At 35.8% G+C, this 17,801-nt stretch overlaps 1 protein-coding gene across 1 annotated transcript in view; it reads right to left on the reverse strand.

Moving 5' to 3' along the window:
* The window catches only part of TAFA5 (TAFA chemokine like family member 5), a 356,880-nt gene that overhangs the window by 117,741 nt on the left and 221,338 nt on the right, over nt 1-17,801 (reverse strand). The window contains exon 2 of the mRNA XM_031048344.1: nt 2,226-2,375. Within this exon, the coding sequence (XP_030904204.1) occupies nt 2,226-2,375 (150 nt within the window). The remainder of the gene's footprint in view (nt 1-2,225; nt 2,376-17,801) is intronic.

Here is a 17,801-nt window from a genome sequence, read left to right on the forward strand (position 1 = left end):
ATAATTATGTTTATGGTATGTACAACTATTTTTTTTACTTAATTCAAGAATAAACCCTACAGATCGAGAATTCGGCTTGTGCCTTCATTTTAATTTGGGAACTTGATACATGATTCTAGATATTGTTAACCTTTTTGAGCTTTGATCACAGAACATCCCTGACATTGTCCAGGAAAGCGAAGCAGCATCTCCTACATGTCCTGCAATTATCATTCTTAGCAAAGGGCTCAACATCTTAAGTATAAATATTTCACAAAATAATAAAGAACTGTGTTATTAGATCTTATTAGAACTATGTTGAAAAGCTTTAAAAAGATTAATTATAGTACTTGGACATGTAAGTTAATGGGGAGCTCTATTTTTCAACTGATGAACTTCCCACTTATTTTTCAAATGTGGAGTATTACATAAAGAACCCTCTCTAATTACACAATATCTCAGCATAGATCCTGTCATCCAATTCTCTGTTTTCACAAAATGATGATCAAGAACACTGAAAGCAAAAGGAGATTTGAAAGACCTTCTTGAGTGGCCAATAAGATAGATAGATAGATAGATAGATAGATAGATAGAAAGATAGATAGATAGATAGATAGATAGATAGATAGATAGTGCTCTCAAATATTAAATTATCTCAAACCTTTAATACTTGGACTCTAACCTAATACAGCAATTAGAGGATGAGTTGTAGTCATGTCTTCTTACATGTACATTCTACTAACCTAATCTCTCAGCATCACAGGTGACTTAAGGCAAGGCAGAAATGGTGAGTACCAGGACATGTGATTTATCTGAGGCACTGAAGATGAGACAAAGTACTCTAATAAGGTGTCTTTTACTCTGTTGGGTACAAAGGAAAACTAATGTTCCTAGGTTAGACAACTAACTCTGGATACCTAAGTTACAGCAAATGAATCTCACCACAGGCCATAACTGACTAAGGAAAAATTGTATTTAGTTCCCATTAGATGATGAAAACCTCATATTTTTCCTTATAACTTTGTTCTACAATGGGAAAAACATGTTGAAATTTTAATTGCTAAATTTTTTTTTGCTGAGGTTACAACTGTAAATGACACAATAAAATCATTCTATGTTCTATGGGTCCTTTCTTAAGCAGTTAAGTCTGTTAGAATAAAACAGGAAAGGAGAATTACTGGATATTGTTTCACATTACGAAAAAGACAACTAAGAAACTGTCTTAGAGTAACAAAGCCAAAATGCAAAAATAGAATGTGCATGATGTTCTATATTTAGCTTTCTGGGTAGGCTTTGAAATCTCCTTTGAGCTGTCTTGTTTGATAATCCCTGGTAAGACCAAATTCTGAGGCAACAGTTGGGTCTTCTCAGCAATATTTTCATCTGAGGACTCAAACCAGTCAGCCTTCAAAGGCAATCTGTGAATTTGTTATAGTTCTATACACACATTTTTTTTTCCTTTTGTTAACTGAGCCTAGATCACAACAATTTTGCATCATTTTCAATATGTCTCCAAATTTATTTTTAATCTAAAAGTTTGCTAATGGCCTTGCATGGGCAGACCTCTCTTGAATATTGTCTCACTGTGAACATCTAATTTAGCTGTAACACAGAAATTCATTTGTCTCAAAAATTGATTTCAAAGTGAAAAATTTTCATACCTCCCTGTATGTTAGCAGTTTTCCAGCTGCATGCAATCACTGCATTTGCAGTGAATCATACAGAATCATAATTTAAGGTGCGATGTATGCTGGACATGTGAGGTATATTCAGATACTGTATTCTAACTATAGCATCAGTGTTTTCTTCAACAACATTAACTATCACACAGGAGCAGTCACATTAGCTTCCCAGTGGCATAAAACTGTTCACGCTCTTTTACAGTGCATTTGTTGAGGTGTTTGTTTTTTTTTTTTAATAAAAAGATAAGGAATAAAAAGTAGGGGGAAAAGAATGCCATTTCACTGCTGATCCTATAATCACATGCATAACATAACAGGAGCATTCCGTTAACATTCAACTGCATATGAAATTAAAACAAAAGTGAAATTCCAATTAAAAAAATATAACTGAAATATCTATATTAATAGTAATACTCTCTTGGGGAATTTCCATGATTTTGCCATTACTAGCTGGGACACATAAAAAAAATCTTGTATAAAGCTTTTACTTTTTTATGAGACACTACCAGTTTTACACTGCTCTTGTATTGGCAGAAACTCATTGAATTGAACTTTGCTTCTTACCATCAACACAGGCTGGCCTTGCTCTTGTTGTACCGGCAATCTGTCCTTTTTTACATGCACAGCGAGCTGTTTGTCGGGCTATAGTCCTTCGGGGCTGACTGCTATCTCTGTCCAAAGTAACAATCTCACATGTACCTGCAGCCAGTTGACCTGGAAAAAGAACCAGCAACAGGTACCAGAGTCACTGAATGCACTACAGGCAATCTATTACAGCCAAATAGAGTCATGGCCCTATGTCACAGCAGACACTCCACAACAAATGGGCAGCCACCTGATGGATGTAATAAAATGAGATGACACACAATTTTTCTTTGTGGTGGACATATGAATACCCTGCATACGGGTTTTGTCAGAAAATTATTATTGCTCCATAAAAGCCAGAGGGCTGAGGTAACAGGTTACTTTTAGTTATGCTGGCTAAGTAAAGGAACAATCTGCTTTTAAGCAATGAAATTCAAATGGTGTGCTCTTTATGCATATTCGGAAAAGAAGTGATAAAGAATATGGAAAACAAAAAACTTCCCGACATATCCATGAATATAATGGAGTCTTAACTGCTTTGTGTGCTGTTTTTGAAAGAAAAAATCTCTCAAAGTATGCCTGCATTTGACCAGATTGTCAGTCCTTTGATTCTTGTTTCATCTAAACTGAATGGTAATTCATTCTCTGCCTGACTCCTATTCGAAGTAACTGGTCTTTTTTTGTTTTACTAAATTTACTATGCAGCCATCCTGCAAAGGGCAGTAAAATGACACTGCACCATTAGCTTAGTTACATTGTTTGCTTTTTATTGACTTCTCCAATTTATGTAGCTTTCCCTGAATACTGAGGAAATCTACACCACCTAATTCTGAATCTGGACCATGCTATGAAATGTAAAACAAAAACCACAAAAGTTCTCTGCAAAAACTTCTTTTATGCAGAATATTAGTCTGAAATAAATGTTATACATTTTGATTATGCACTTCCTCTGACACAACCAACAGCAGGTTGGCTACTAGTTGGTATATTGTATTTTGGTATACTATTTAGTTACTAATATACCAAAATATTGCCTTTTAGAAGCAAGGAAGGCATATTATTGAATTTCAGTGCATATGAAGACTGAAAAAAATCTTGGCTATCAATCACTTTGTATTACACATAATTTCTGGATTTTTCTGGTACAGTAGTAAATATAATTTCTATTGTATGTTGCCTTTGCAGGCAATCAATTATAAACCTTCAAATGAAGATGTGAAAAAATATAATCTGCAAATCACAAGCTTACTATGTTTTGCTTTCATAAAAAAGTAGGATTGGGAAAAATGCAACACTGTATTTATGAAAAGGTTGTCCAGTTTAAGTAATAATCACAGTAAATTATTTTTCTGCTGTTGAAATACTGAAAAAGACCAGTGAGACAAAAAGCTGAAATTTTAAATTCATATTAACACAATTAAAAATAAAAAACAAAATAAAACAACCAAACAAACCAACAACACTCCCCAAACAAAACACAAAACTCCCTGAAGTATATGCATATGACATGCAAGTCTAAAACTATAATGATATTTCTGAATACTGCATTTTTTTTCCATTCAGAATAGAAGTTTACTCATTATATTGTTCTCAAAACCAGCTTATGATGCCTCCTGTTGTGTGGATCCTGTCTTGAAGCTGTCAGAAGAGCAAAATACTGCTAATAACATTGTGACTGCTAAGACACCAATATTTTGTGTTGCTGTGACTCCTACACTGCAGTGAATTACATGGTAAAACTGAAGATCTCAAAGATGAATATGGAACAAGATAGTCTAGAAATTTACGAAAATATGTGACATACATGTAAGTATGTAAATTAAGTAAATATGCATTAGGCATTTATAAATACAGACATGATATTCACAATAGTGAACACCTTCACCATAGTTTTTAATTGCTGCTAGCAACTAGCCTTGTCATCTATGGCCAGCCCTGGGGTTCTACTGTTTTCCACCCACTCTCTTTTAATAAAAACATCTTATGATAAACATATACTGATGAGAAGAGTTTTACTCTGTCTTTTGTTTCCTCTGAAATCTTCAATTAGGAAGCAAAGGTTTAGCAGGAAAGATAGTGGTATATAATTTTCCAAGGACAAAGGAAATCCAGCTAGAAACTGAAACACCTTGAACTGAAAAAATAAAAATAAAAAATTATTTTTTCCCTCGTTGCTAATATATTTCATTCTGGATTGTAGGAGATGCATTGCTCCCAAGGAATACAGCTGTCTTAGTAGATCATGTAAAAAACATAATCAGAGGTGTATTTAGATCTTGACCCCTTAGGCATTCGAACATCGTGATTATGGACCTGCATTGAGAGTATAAATAGAATGGAAACCAAAGAAAAAGTGGAAGCATAAATATGACATGTGTGTTCCTAAAAGTATGGGTTGCCATAATCACTATAGTTTGTAAGTCTTTACACTACCATTTCTTTCATGAAAAGGTAAAACATATAATGTAGGTGAATTGTTATATAAACCCCAGTTAAGAGGAAAGGAGCCGGTTTTACAGCACTGTGAAGGTAAATAGGGACTATGTGCTGAGTAAAGGAACAATGAAGCTTTCTGTCAAGATAATTAGTGAAATCAAAAGCTTTCCAGGGAATGCAAGTAGTGACTATCAATAAGAATGCCTATAGATCATCTTTTCTGCCTTTGGACCTGTCCAGTTTTAGATCTGTGTAGGTTCATTTTAAGCCACCTGGGCTACTTGGTTTTTATGAGTGGTTTCAGCTGTTTATTTTATTTAGAGATGATAATTTCTTCTGGGCATAGTGACCTCATTTTTTTTGTGAACTTTGAAAACCAGGATACCTAAATGAGAGTAATTGTACAAAGATAATGTCACACTGCCTTTCACAGAATCCTTACAACTATTAAAAATAAGGGAAAATTAGAACTATTTCTAAAGTGTTTCATAGATTTTTTAAAAATCATTTCTCTGTTGCCATTCCTGTTTCTCTGGTAGAAGAAAATCATTGAAAGATACTGTAAATTAAAAAATATTGTAGAGCTGCAGCAGTACTTCCCACACATGACACAAATATTTCTTGTCACAGGGTGCAAATACTGCAAGTATACATCCACTGTTACTTGGCTTTAGATGGCTCTAAAGCATGAGAAGTATTAGCTAAGGTTATGGAGGTGCATCTCCATGGAGAGAGTCATCCTGTTGTAAAGCATGCCCTTTCTGCCTCACATTAAGTAGAGGGCAAGTCTACAGAGTACCTTATTTAGGTGATATGTATGCTACTTTGGCTTTTTAACAATTTAATCTAGAAATGTAAGGTACAAAATTATGTAACAAAAGGAATATACTTGTAAGTATTGAGTTTCAAGAGTAAGGGTACATTTCATTTTCAGTGAAGTTAACAAAGTGACCTCTTTCAAAGGTATTAGTGAAAAAAGGCCATTCATCTGTGAGCCTCTGAACACTTTCCCTGTCACTCCTAACCACAGAGAAGAAATCTCAAGGCAGCAATAGGTGGATTTTTAATGGAGCTTTTCCAGTTGAGAGATAGATTAAGAGCCTACGGAACAGTCATAAAGACTCTATTTTTTCAGTAGATTGTGTTTATGGACTTACACAAAGCAGTTCACCACTTTTTAACATGAGCTAAATACTCTTGGGGGGAAAAAAAGGCAAGCAATATTAGAGAACTCTTGAGTCATTCTAGCCTTGCCTGAAAGGTTTTTGTCCAAGGAAATAAAATAAAATATAAAATAAAATAAAATAAATAAAATAAAATAAAATAAAATAAAATAAAATAAACATTATTTTATGGACCAAGCATAAATTTTATTTCAGTTATAATCATCCAGTTTTTCAACTGAGTGTTAATTTGTTGCTGATATTGGTTTAATATTCTTATTTTATAAATATTTATTTTTGTAAGTTTATTTTAATAATTAAGACCTCACTGAAATTTATTTGATTTTGTGCTGCCAGCATGTGTCTACTAAACAGAGAAAAGGATTGAGTTCTTTATGGTTCCTCTATAATGTTGTACTGCATCCTTAAGATGACAATTGATATGTCCCCTCACTCTACCACTGCAAACACACATGCTTCTACATGGACTTCTTTCATAAAAAAGGAAAATTACAGGATTCTTAATTAAAATGTAAGTCAAACCGAACCAAACCAAAAAAAAAACCAAAAACCCATAATCGTTAAAATGTCAAATACAATGGGATTCAGCTTTTATCCTCCAGTTTGCACTCATGAACTTGTTTACAGTATTTTGTTTTTTTTCTCAATGAAGTCCATTGTGATCAGTAGTGAAACTGCTTTTTGTGAGACTTTCATGGAACTCTGTAGGGCTCTGTGAGTTTAGGTACATACATTTAGCAAATGGTGCAGGACTCAAGGTAAAATCTACTATATTTTTAGAAATTATTTAGTACTTCCATTCTTGAAAGAAAAGTGTCACTGAAAAATTTAAAAGTAAATGGCATTTTTTTAATGCTTATTATTAAGGGCCCTTTGTCAGCTATATGCCATTGTTGAAAGAACAAAGCTTTTGAAAGATCTATATTGTCCATCATAAATAGTAAATATTTTTGTATTACATGGAGGGCACATAGGATAACATTTTAATTTTCTGTGGATGAAAATATTTTTGTTCTCTAATAGGACATAAAATCTGCCTAACTCACATTGGTTACAGCAAGCCAGTTATAGATGTTATGAATTTTTAATTTATGTATGCTGAAAAGCTGAAGACTTTTCCTCAAATTCATTTAAAGAAATAAAATCAGATTATGAACTCATAGTATCGGTGGGTACAATGAAAATAACACTTGATCTAAATATGAAGGTCTTCCCAGGGTTTTAGATTTCATGCTCATCCAGAAAATCTATTTCTGAATTGTACACACAGGCTTACATTATAGTTGCAGTGAATAGTTTTTCCATGCATCACCAATTTGATTCCTAGCAACACAAGCTCTTTTAGTTCAAAATGCATTAAGTTAGATGTTATTAAAATTTTTGGCTAGATTCAAATACTCTTTTGTCAGCGAACACAATGCAGAAGTTGTTTCAAAATAAGATCATAGGAATACATTCAGTAGTTTTCTATTACAATATTGAAGTCTTTCTGACAACAGAGTCATGCCAACTCACGAGCAGAGCTGAATATCAACAGTTCCTACTGAAATAAAAGGGAACTGCAGTACTTAGTGTCACTCATGATTTGTAGCTTGATGTTAACTTGAGTAATAAATATTTAAATGTATTTCAAATTAAAAAATATAAAGCATACATTTAAGTGGAATTTGGAATTGTTTGTTATATATCCTTCCACAAAGAAAATGTCCTGAAAGAAGATGTCTTACAGTGAATATAATCCAATTTCAGACAGTCCTATTACCTTTTATTTTCCAGTCTTAGATCAGAATTAGAGTAATTATGGGAAGGATTTGTTTGCATCAAAGAACCACACTCACTTTTAAGCTATAATAGCAAAATTTGTGGAAATCGAGCTAGTATAAAACAAGAAAGAGCAAAAACTCTCTCTCTCTCTCCCCCCCCCCCCCCATATTTAATCTAAACTAACAGACTAGAACTGGCTCAGCATATACAGGAAAAATGGAAAAACAAACCTAAACAAACCCCTGTTCAAATGTGTTAGCACAATTTCAGAATAACTATCAAATAAGAGCATTGTTTCTATCTTATGTGATACAAGGGCATTTCAATTTTCAATAAAATATATTAATAGAAACACACTATTTCCTCTTCTTCTTACTCACTTGTCACTGACATTAAAATCATTTGTTTCCAAGATGCTTCATGTATCATTTAGGACCCTTGTATCTTTCTATTGAAACAAACTTTGCAGCTGTTTAAGGGACAGACTAGAGAAAGCAGTTCTTGCTAGTGGAGTTGGACAACCTGTTTAAAATATCATTTAACAGTTTTTCTTGAGGGTATGATAATGCTGTCAGTAGAAGCCAGGATCAATGTCATTGTCTGAAACAAAAAGCAACTAATTTGGATAATCTTAATTTACTGCTGTACCCCAAAGGTGCCCATTAAACTAGAAAGCAGCAGACTACATTTTTCAAAACTTTCCCCACATATTTACTTCATTACTGTTTCAGAGCTACATTTGGCTGGAATCAGCCTTACCATGTGACCTCTATAGCTTCCCAATTTTTAAAGGACTCATTATGGATTTTAGTGGCATAAAAGATGTTTTGTCCCAAAAAAAACATGGGTTTAGTGCTTATTTTATGAAGGAAAACTCATTGTAGACCTCAGTTAAGTAAAACTTATGAATAACAAGAGAAAAATATAAGGAATGCCTTCTTCTTTCAAGAGCGAGCTTGCATATTTACAGAGTTCCACTACATTATGTTGCCTTAGTAATTACGGATCTTACGGCAATTTTCAGACTACCACTTAGCCATCTCAAGTGCACAAACAGCACAGACATTAGGAGGGTAAGAAAATAGTTTGCAGCCCTTGATTCTGAGATAAGAAGTAAATTTTAATTAAGGTAGATTCTACTCTTCTAAATAGCTGCACAGGAGAAAAACAGCCTGTGGAGATTCAAGCTACATTCAGAATCTATTCTGAGGTTTCTTTTTTTTTTCCCAATAGGACTAATGCTCTAACTTTTTGCACCTGATACTGCTACTGCATGTAATTGCTTAATATTTTTTGCATAATTAAGAATAATAACATAACAGAAAGAAAAAGAAAGGTAAAACCAGAGTTCAGTAAAAACAAACTTCAAGACTTAAGTTTCTGAAGGGAATTCTCTAACAGAACAAAGAGGAATTCCAGACCCAAAAACACTTGAAAAATCAAGCCAATGATATATGAATAAATGTAGAAGCAAGGCATTCGTATACATGAACTTAATTCAAAATAAATTTCCCTATGTGCTACACTACTTTAAAAGTAATTCACACTGGTTTTAGGACATGGCAATGTCATTTCTCAAATTCTTACACAGTCTCAAGTCAAAACTTAACATATTTGATATGCTGCACTTTACATAAAAGAAAGAAAAAGAAAACCATGGCTCAAGAACAGTATTGAAAGAGAAATGTATGTCAGGGTTAGGAGGGCTGCAATAGGTCTCACCGTCCTTGTCTGGCACATCCCGCTCACAGCCCAGGACCCCAGTCCAGGACCCCAGGGCTGTCAGCCTCATATCAATGATGCTGCAGCAGGGCTGGTCCCAGCTCCCCACAGCCCTGACCTGCCCTGCCATGGGCTCTGTGGACCAGGCCACCCATGGGCCCACAGCCTATGCCAATCCCAGTGAAGGTCACTGGTACCTGGGGCTGCCCCCGTGCCTCTCTGGCTGCCAAGCCCTTCCCTTTGGATGATCTCACTGAGTCCAGCATGGAGGCTAGAAGTCCATCAAGCTGCACCACCAGGAGTACCAGTGACACTTGCACCCCTCATTTCAGCACCAGAGATCACAGCTTCCAACTTTGAGAAATGTCTTTAATAGATATTCACACAAAGATCAACCAAAGGAATCCCCCTAATGTTGATTCCATTAATATTATAGAAATAACCCCCTAGCCTAGTAATTTATGGGCTTTTGTATCAAGTTTCCATGTCTCTTTTTGGTCAGTGACCTAAAACGAGACCTTACAAGAAGATCATTAAACCAATGCTACCAAAACTAAGTAGAAATGACAAGGCATTTGAGTCCTTTCTCTTTAAATAAGTTCTGCCTCTGTGTAAGTCAGTGTGAACTGTAAATCTCAGCTAGAGAGACCTCCTCCAAGGAGGATCTGCAGCTCCAAGGGCTTCCTGTTCACCCCTCTTCATGCAGGTAGAGGTAATCATTTCTAGAGGCCTCTGTTAGTTACAAACTGAAATAACTTCATTAATTCAGCATTTAATAAAGTTATGCTTATTTGCATTAGTTTTGAACCGGCTGTCACTCTATAACTTTCCTAAAAATTTTTAAAACTGTTACAAAAAAAGACAAAGAAAAAAAAACCCCACCTTTCCATGTCTTTACCAGCCTCTACATGTAAAATAAACCTAGTCTGTTTATGAAACAAACAGAATAGCCATAGGGGGAAAAACGTTATCAGAATGATGTGGATATTTCTCTTGAAAAAGACAGGAATAAAAAGCACAGGTTTGTCTAAAAAGCTACTGACATTTGTTGGAGCCAGAATCTGTATGTCAGGAAGGAACAAGTCTGTTGTGTTAGCAAAATATGTCACTGAAGGAAGCATGAAATCAGTTTGAAGGAGCATGCAGATAAAGCCATATATCAGAAGTAGGTATAATGTAGCAGCAGAGGTAAACATTGTTTTTAAATTCTCGAGCTTCCCTTTTTACAATCGAGGTATCCACTGTAACATCTTGGGTTCAACAGCAGATTTGGGATAAAATTTGGTCCAGTACATGCAATGTGGGAAAGCAGAATTCATTTGCTGAGATTTTGTTTTGTTAGATCCTGTTAATATGTCTTATTCCTCAAACTGCAGAAATAATAAACCCTAACTTTTAATTGCCATCCACGAGGAAGTAAGTTATATCCTATGCATGTCATTATTCCATGCCTGTGGCAGGTTTGAAAACCTGGAGGCCAAAGTATGCAGCTGAAAACAACTGCTACCTTACAATATCCAGCCTTGTTAACAGGACATATGCTAAGTGACACCTATGAAGGAATAAAAAATTCAAATGATGGACATTTTCTGTCATCCACTGTACCCTTAGCAGATCTAAGTAATATCTTTCAAAATAGCCTGTTTATTTTGGCTACTGCCCGTAGCACTACTCCTCCCTTTCTGCACAAGCTTATGACACAAAAATCCACTTTCTTTCTAGTGATAGCACTGTGATGCAGATGGTAGGTTTACCCTGAAACCATTAGATAACAGTCTCCTACTACCCAGCGTCATTCTTATGCTTTTTTTTCGCTTTTTTTTTTTTTATGGAAAGAGTCCATAAACATTCTCCATACAAAACACAATCTCTCAAGACTTTGTACTCTGTGGTACTGCACTTACTGAGAACATATAGGTACAACAGCTCACACATAACCACAGGGAAATATAAACCGTAATGCTCCAGAAGTAAACGTTGAAAAATGGAGGCACTGAAGGAGCACAGTGCCTGTATCCAAGAAGGAAACAAGTTTCAACAATTTTCAATGTCTTCCTACACCGGAGAAGAAATAATCCCACTGAATAATATATGACATTAATTAGAAGCATTATGGATGAACCCAAATCAAGGTTTGATGCTGAGAATCTTGAACAAAGGATCCTTAAGCCCAAAGCTTCAACACGCAGAATCTTGGAATGCCTCTCCATCTCTGCAGTGACTACAAAGAGGAAATTTATGGTGCGTAGGTTCAATTAACCTGGGTGCTAGCATGAATTCTCAAATCAAGCACATCATAAGGACAAAACCAGAATATCAACTATTGTCTGTGTCTGCTATTTCTTCTTGCTTAGCTCCCAGAGTTTCACTACTGATTGTAATGCTCCTCAGCAGTACCTGCCTCTCTATATTTACAGCATGAAGCAATGAAGTCCCTCACTTAGATGCTATGCTGAGTATATGACTAGATTTAGCACACAAGTCCACTACTGCAGGTCCATCAAAGGAGTTTATATTTACATTGTCAGAAAATTTAAAAAAATGAGACACAGTATGCTAAATAAATATATCCTTACTGTTAGACTAATAGCAAACTTCAGCACCAACTAGAGGAAGTGAACTTGACAGGCTCCTTAACTGATTTGAGTGATGACTTTCATTTTAAAGGTTTGTCTGGGAGCAGTGCTTTACGCAAGTGTGACAGAAAAGCATGAGTATGCTGGCCATTATTCTCAGCTGCTCTACAGACTTGGAGAAGTGATTTTCTATCTGGGCCAGCTTCACTGCTGCATTTTCCACTTTTATCCATTTTGCTCCAAATGACTTATGAAACAGGTGCATGCTGAAACTAAAAGTTTTCATGGATGAAATCCATGATTTTTATATCCTCATTTCTAGTCCTGCAAGAAGATAACCATTTATGGGATAAGATTCTCTCTGCACAACTCAGAGGAAGGTGACAGCCAAAGAGATTTTAAGTTGCTTTACATATATCCAAGGCCGCCCAAAGACTGCACTGAACAAGGACTAAAGTCATCCCATCCACCTTTACAAACCACTGAAGGGTTCAACATTAGAGACATACAAAATACCTATTCCTGTGTTCCATTTATTGGGAACAGTGTCTCCTATTTACACAACTAAATGTTCAGTGCATGCTCACTTCCATTATTTCACCTCCACACCATATAGAGGGACTTACACTTAAAAGAGATGTGTCAGGTATGTTCACACCAGATGTAGAATAAATCTCAAGATACTGAAAAGCTGAAAACATCAGAAGTGTACAAATCCATTCTCTGTTAAAATTAGCAGCTGTGAAACAGACACAAACAAAACTATTAACAACTTCAAGGTAGACATTCATACCATAGAAGGCAATGTTGAAAAGCCTACACTGGTGACCTTTTAAAAAAATTTAAATTAACCTTTTTATTAGTATTATTTCCCCTATAACATGATCCATCTTTTTATGTACTGCTTATAAGTTTTACTAGCTAATAAAAAGTTAAATTATGCTATCAATTTCCCAATGAATGCCTAATAAATACTACTTCCTCATATCAAGGTTCTTAATAAAAAGGAATGAAAATAAGCCTGTCACCGTTTTACTCAGCATTTTGAACTGAGTTTCCTGTTACTCATGGTGCAGCATCCTGAAATGCGTTTCCTTAGACATAGTGTAGTTAACAATTTTCTAGACACAAAAAAATGTGTAATTAAATAAACATACAGAATATATGCATACGCATGTACTTCACAGAAGGATGTGTTGTACTATATGAACTTGAGGCTGGAGAGGACTCTAATGTATTGCTTGTCATATTAATGATAAGACATATGCATTTTGCCAAGATCCTTCACAATAGCTATTATATTAATTTCACCAAATGAATCAGTATGCCTTCTCTTTCTGATACCGTAGTCAATGGATGCAATATTTTTACTTTGCAAGATGTAACTTTTAGCTCAACCAAGAGGAAATTTTCAAAGTAGAAACTACTTTTTTAGAAAGAATGCCCACTGTTTTCCAAGGGAATGCCATATGCAAAGAGACCAATCAGGCATTAGCTATGCTTTTCATTCTTTTTACTCACCTACTTACTAAAACTTTAACATGACAGTACTGATTGTAGTAAATATTTCAGTGTTCTGACTGTGTCTAATGGATAACATTAAATTATCTTCTCAAATTGGGGTTTAAGTGTATCATAAACCATCATAAACTATATTACATCTTTCATCAGATAAGTCTCTAGGAAGAAAAACTAAAAGGATGTGAGATTTGATCAGCTCCATGGGTCACATTGAAGCAGCACTGACCAGAAGTTCTCTGCTGCAGAGGACAACATGAAACTGTCAAGTTAAAGAGCACTGAGCGTAACTAAGTGCTGCTCCTCATCCAGGGGAAATGCTGAAGGAGAGCCATTAACATTATGGAGAAGCATTAATATTTTCTGCCTTCCTTTTGTATACTGAAGGTGTTTAGGTCAGTGTCACGGTTTAAGCTCAGCCAGTAACTCAGAACCACACAGCCACTTGCTCATTCCCCTCCACCTTCCTCCCCCCACTCCAGGAAGGACAGGGAGGAGAATCAAAAGAATGTAACTCCCAGGGGTTGAGATAAGAACAGCTCAGAAACTAAGGTATAACACAAACCACTGCTGCTACCACCAATAATAATAATAATGATAAGGGAAATAACAAGGGAAGAGAATAAAATCGCTCACCACCCGTGGACCGATACCTAGCCCACCCCAAGCAGTGATCTACCCCTTCTGGGTATCTGCCATCAGCTTATATATTGGGCATGACATGCTGTGGTATGGAATACCTCTTTGGCTAGTTTGGGTCAAGTGTCCTGTCTCTGCTTCCTCCTGGCTTCCCCTCCTCCCTGTCAGAGCATGAGACTCACAAAATCCTTGGTCAGAATAAACATTACTGAGCAACAACTAAAAACATCGGTGTTATCAGTGTTGTTCCCAGGCTAAAAGTCAAAAACGCAGCACTGCACTAGCTACTAAGAAGGAGAAAAATGACTGCTACTGCTGAACCTAGAACAGTCAGTGATACTGATACTGTGCTTCTGTGGCTATGGTAGGTAGGCAGCAGGAAGTATAAAATTCACAGACAGGAAAATGATCCCACAAAGATGAGTAAGAAAGCAGCAAAGGGAGATTTATTGAATGAATGTTTGCACTCACCAAATGTAATAAAACTTGAATGATATCAAGCAACTAATGTCCATATATGAGATATACATGGGCATGCTGACCACTTATGGCCTGCCCTTCTTATTTTAATTTTCCCAATGGCAATATAAAAGCTTGAATGAAAACTGAGAATAAGATAATAGGAATCAGAACAGAAAAGCTGGCAATAAATATTTCATTAAAAGAGGGTTTCTGAAAGGCCGTATAACCTTTTGTCTAAATGCTCCAAATCCAAAATGTATTAGGTTCAAACAAAATAAAGTTATTTTCATTAGGCATAAGTAATCTGAATTTATACAGCAACTGTTAAAGAGAGAGTCATTATGCCACTAAGACAAACCTCGTCATTCAGACCAAAGATTTGGTAGGGCATCCCTAGAGAAAACAGGCAAACACAAACATTTAGTACTAAGGGGTAACCAAGGATACTGAACTGAATGATTAATCACAGCTGTGATTAAAATACATCACATTATTTGGGTGTATGTTAATGCACACATACATGTATTTTGGTCTCATGCTAGAGAAGGTAACAGCAGAGGGAGACAGTTATTTTGGAATAAAGAGAAATCACAACTTCGCTGCAACAGAAATGTGAGCCTGGTTGTATACACGTGGTTACATAGAGAAAGCAACGATTGTGTTATTATCATTAAGAGGAAGTAATGTATTAAATAAGAATTACACAGTCTTGGTTTGAAACAGCGATGAGAAATCAAAAGACTAGCATTCAGTTTCTGATATTGCCATGTATCTTCTGTACTTCCCTAACCCTAACCAGTTTGGTTCTGTTAAAAGGAGGATACAGCACTATTTTCAGTGAAACTATGCCACCATCAAACTCCCAGTAGCCCAGAGCTGAAGCCATGAGAATTGTAGTATTAATCAGAATTCAGTTCTAATCAGCTGAAACCTAATGAATTATAGAACTACAGTCGTTCTCTAGGCTTAAGTAAAAACAGTTGTACATCTTCTGTACATCACGCATCTTTGCACAATGACTAATTCTGCTCCCAGTAAAATCAATGGAAGTTTTACCACTAACTTCACAGACAACAAATTCAACAGAATAATGAGTCTCCAAACTCCAGCAGCAGCTTTTTAGCAAATTTGTGTTGCATCTTAGATAACTGTGATTCTGACCAAGGACATTTATCAAATGAGTTCTTATCCAAGTGAAAGCTCTATTTTAAGAATCATTCACTCTGCATGACTTTGTATGTAGCACAAGTCATGGCAGCAGATGTGAACAAAGGTGTTCTGAGATCAGGAAGCAGAGATAGATGCAAAGCCAAAGGCACACTTCTTCAGTGCTGTACTTGGCTAAGCACCATAAGACAGCTCTACAGTCTCTCTGTCTTTTTTGGACTAGATGACCTTCAGGCTCTCCTTCCAACCCAAATCATTCTATGATTAAACTATTCAAATAATGTACCAGTATATACTAGTCTACACTGTGTGTATACACTTATACACACTGTATCTCTACTCCTGTATGCATAGCTGCTTCCTTATGGCTGTTTAAGCTTTAGTCTTCAAAACCTGTGAATTTCATTCATGCTCCCATTCTAGCAATTTCAAGTAGACAGTTTCTCTTTCCTACTGCTTCCTGGTTTCATATAATAATAAATATCAGTCTGCTGCAACCAAACTGCTTTGTTGATACGGGATAAGCTTATTCCAATACCATTCAATTTAATACCCAAAATCTGGTATCTTCAATCAAATGAAGCTGGTTACTGGTGGAAAAACAAATTCAGTAAAAGATCCAAACCCCTTAATAAAAGTAAAATCTATAAATAAACTACTTCTGACTATGCAAAACTATTTAAAATAATATAAAAACTAATGTATTATAAAAATGGTGTGTGTGTGTGAGTGTACATAGAGAGAGCACCTGTATGCATAATGTATAATACAAATTGTGCATACTTCAAAATTTTTAGGGTATGTTCCATATTCAACAACTTCAGAGATGATGGAATATTGTTTGACGACATAACTGAAATCTGCAGTAGTATCCAACCAGAACATACAAGTAAAATTATTGACTAAATAGCAATATATACATATATGTGTACTTGTGCATATATATATGCATGCATAAGTATGTGTGTGTTTACATATACTTTATGGATGGCTTATAGATGACATCTACTAGAAAAGAAAAATAAATTATGGATCAAACATATAGATTGTAAAAGAATATTTCGATGTACACATATTGCATCAAATTGACAGGTATGCAGGGCTGATCTAAACTTTATGCACAAAAATGTATATATTGCTACTAAGTTATATTTTCCTATTAATATCAGCAGTACTATTTTCCATGCAATGTGCTCAGTTCTAAAGGACTATACAAAAAAGAAACTAAGCCTCTGAACTGCAAGTGAGGGGAAATTTGGCTCCATTCTCAACAATGAATATTTAATGGTTCCCTGTTTCACTGACATCTGACAATCCTTCCCAGCAATTATCCTTTTCACCAACCCTAGCAGTAAAGACAAGAATAAAAGACCAAGATTGGACTGGCTGCTTAACCCTTCACGTAAACCTCTGCACAATCAAGGCAAATGCTATAAAGTCAGAAGACTTTCTCCTCTGTTTTTAATAAGATTACATAAGTGGTATGTTACATGCTCTGCTACATGCTCAGAGTTTCACAGTGATTACTGAGATTGTATACACAATCTTACACATAGATCATAGAATCACAGAATAGTTAGGGTTGGAAAGGACATTGAAATCATCTAGTACCAACCCCCCTGCCATGGGCAGGGACACCTCACACTAAACCATGCCATGCAAGGCTTTGTCCAACCCGGCCTTGAACACTGCCAGGAATGGAGCATTCACAACCTCCCTGGGTAACCCATTCCAGTACCTCACCACCCTCACAGTAAAGAATTTCTTCCTTATATCCAATCTAAACCTCCCCTGTTTAAGTTTTAACCCGTTACCCCTTGTCCTATCACTACAGTCCCTAATGAATAGTCCCTCCCCAACATCCCTGTAGGCCCCCTTCAGATACTGAAAGGCTGCTATGGGGTCTCCATGCAGCCTTCTCTTCTCTAGGCTCAACAGCCCCAACTTTCTCAGCCTGAATAACATAAATTCATGCCCACAAACACAATAAATACATGCCCATAAATAAATATATGCACGCAGGTGCATATCATAACTTATCATATCCTAGGATCAGAAATGTCTCAAGTTTTTTAGCTTTCCTTTTA

This window comes from Melopsittacus undulatus, chromosome 5, assembly GCF_012275295.1.
Source record: "Melopsittacus undulatus isolate bMelUnd1 chromosome 5, bMelUnd1.mat.Z, whole genome shotgun sequence".
NCBI lineage: Eukaryota > Metazoa > Chordata > Aves > Psittaciformes > Psittaculidae > Melopsittacus > Melopsittacus undulatus.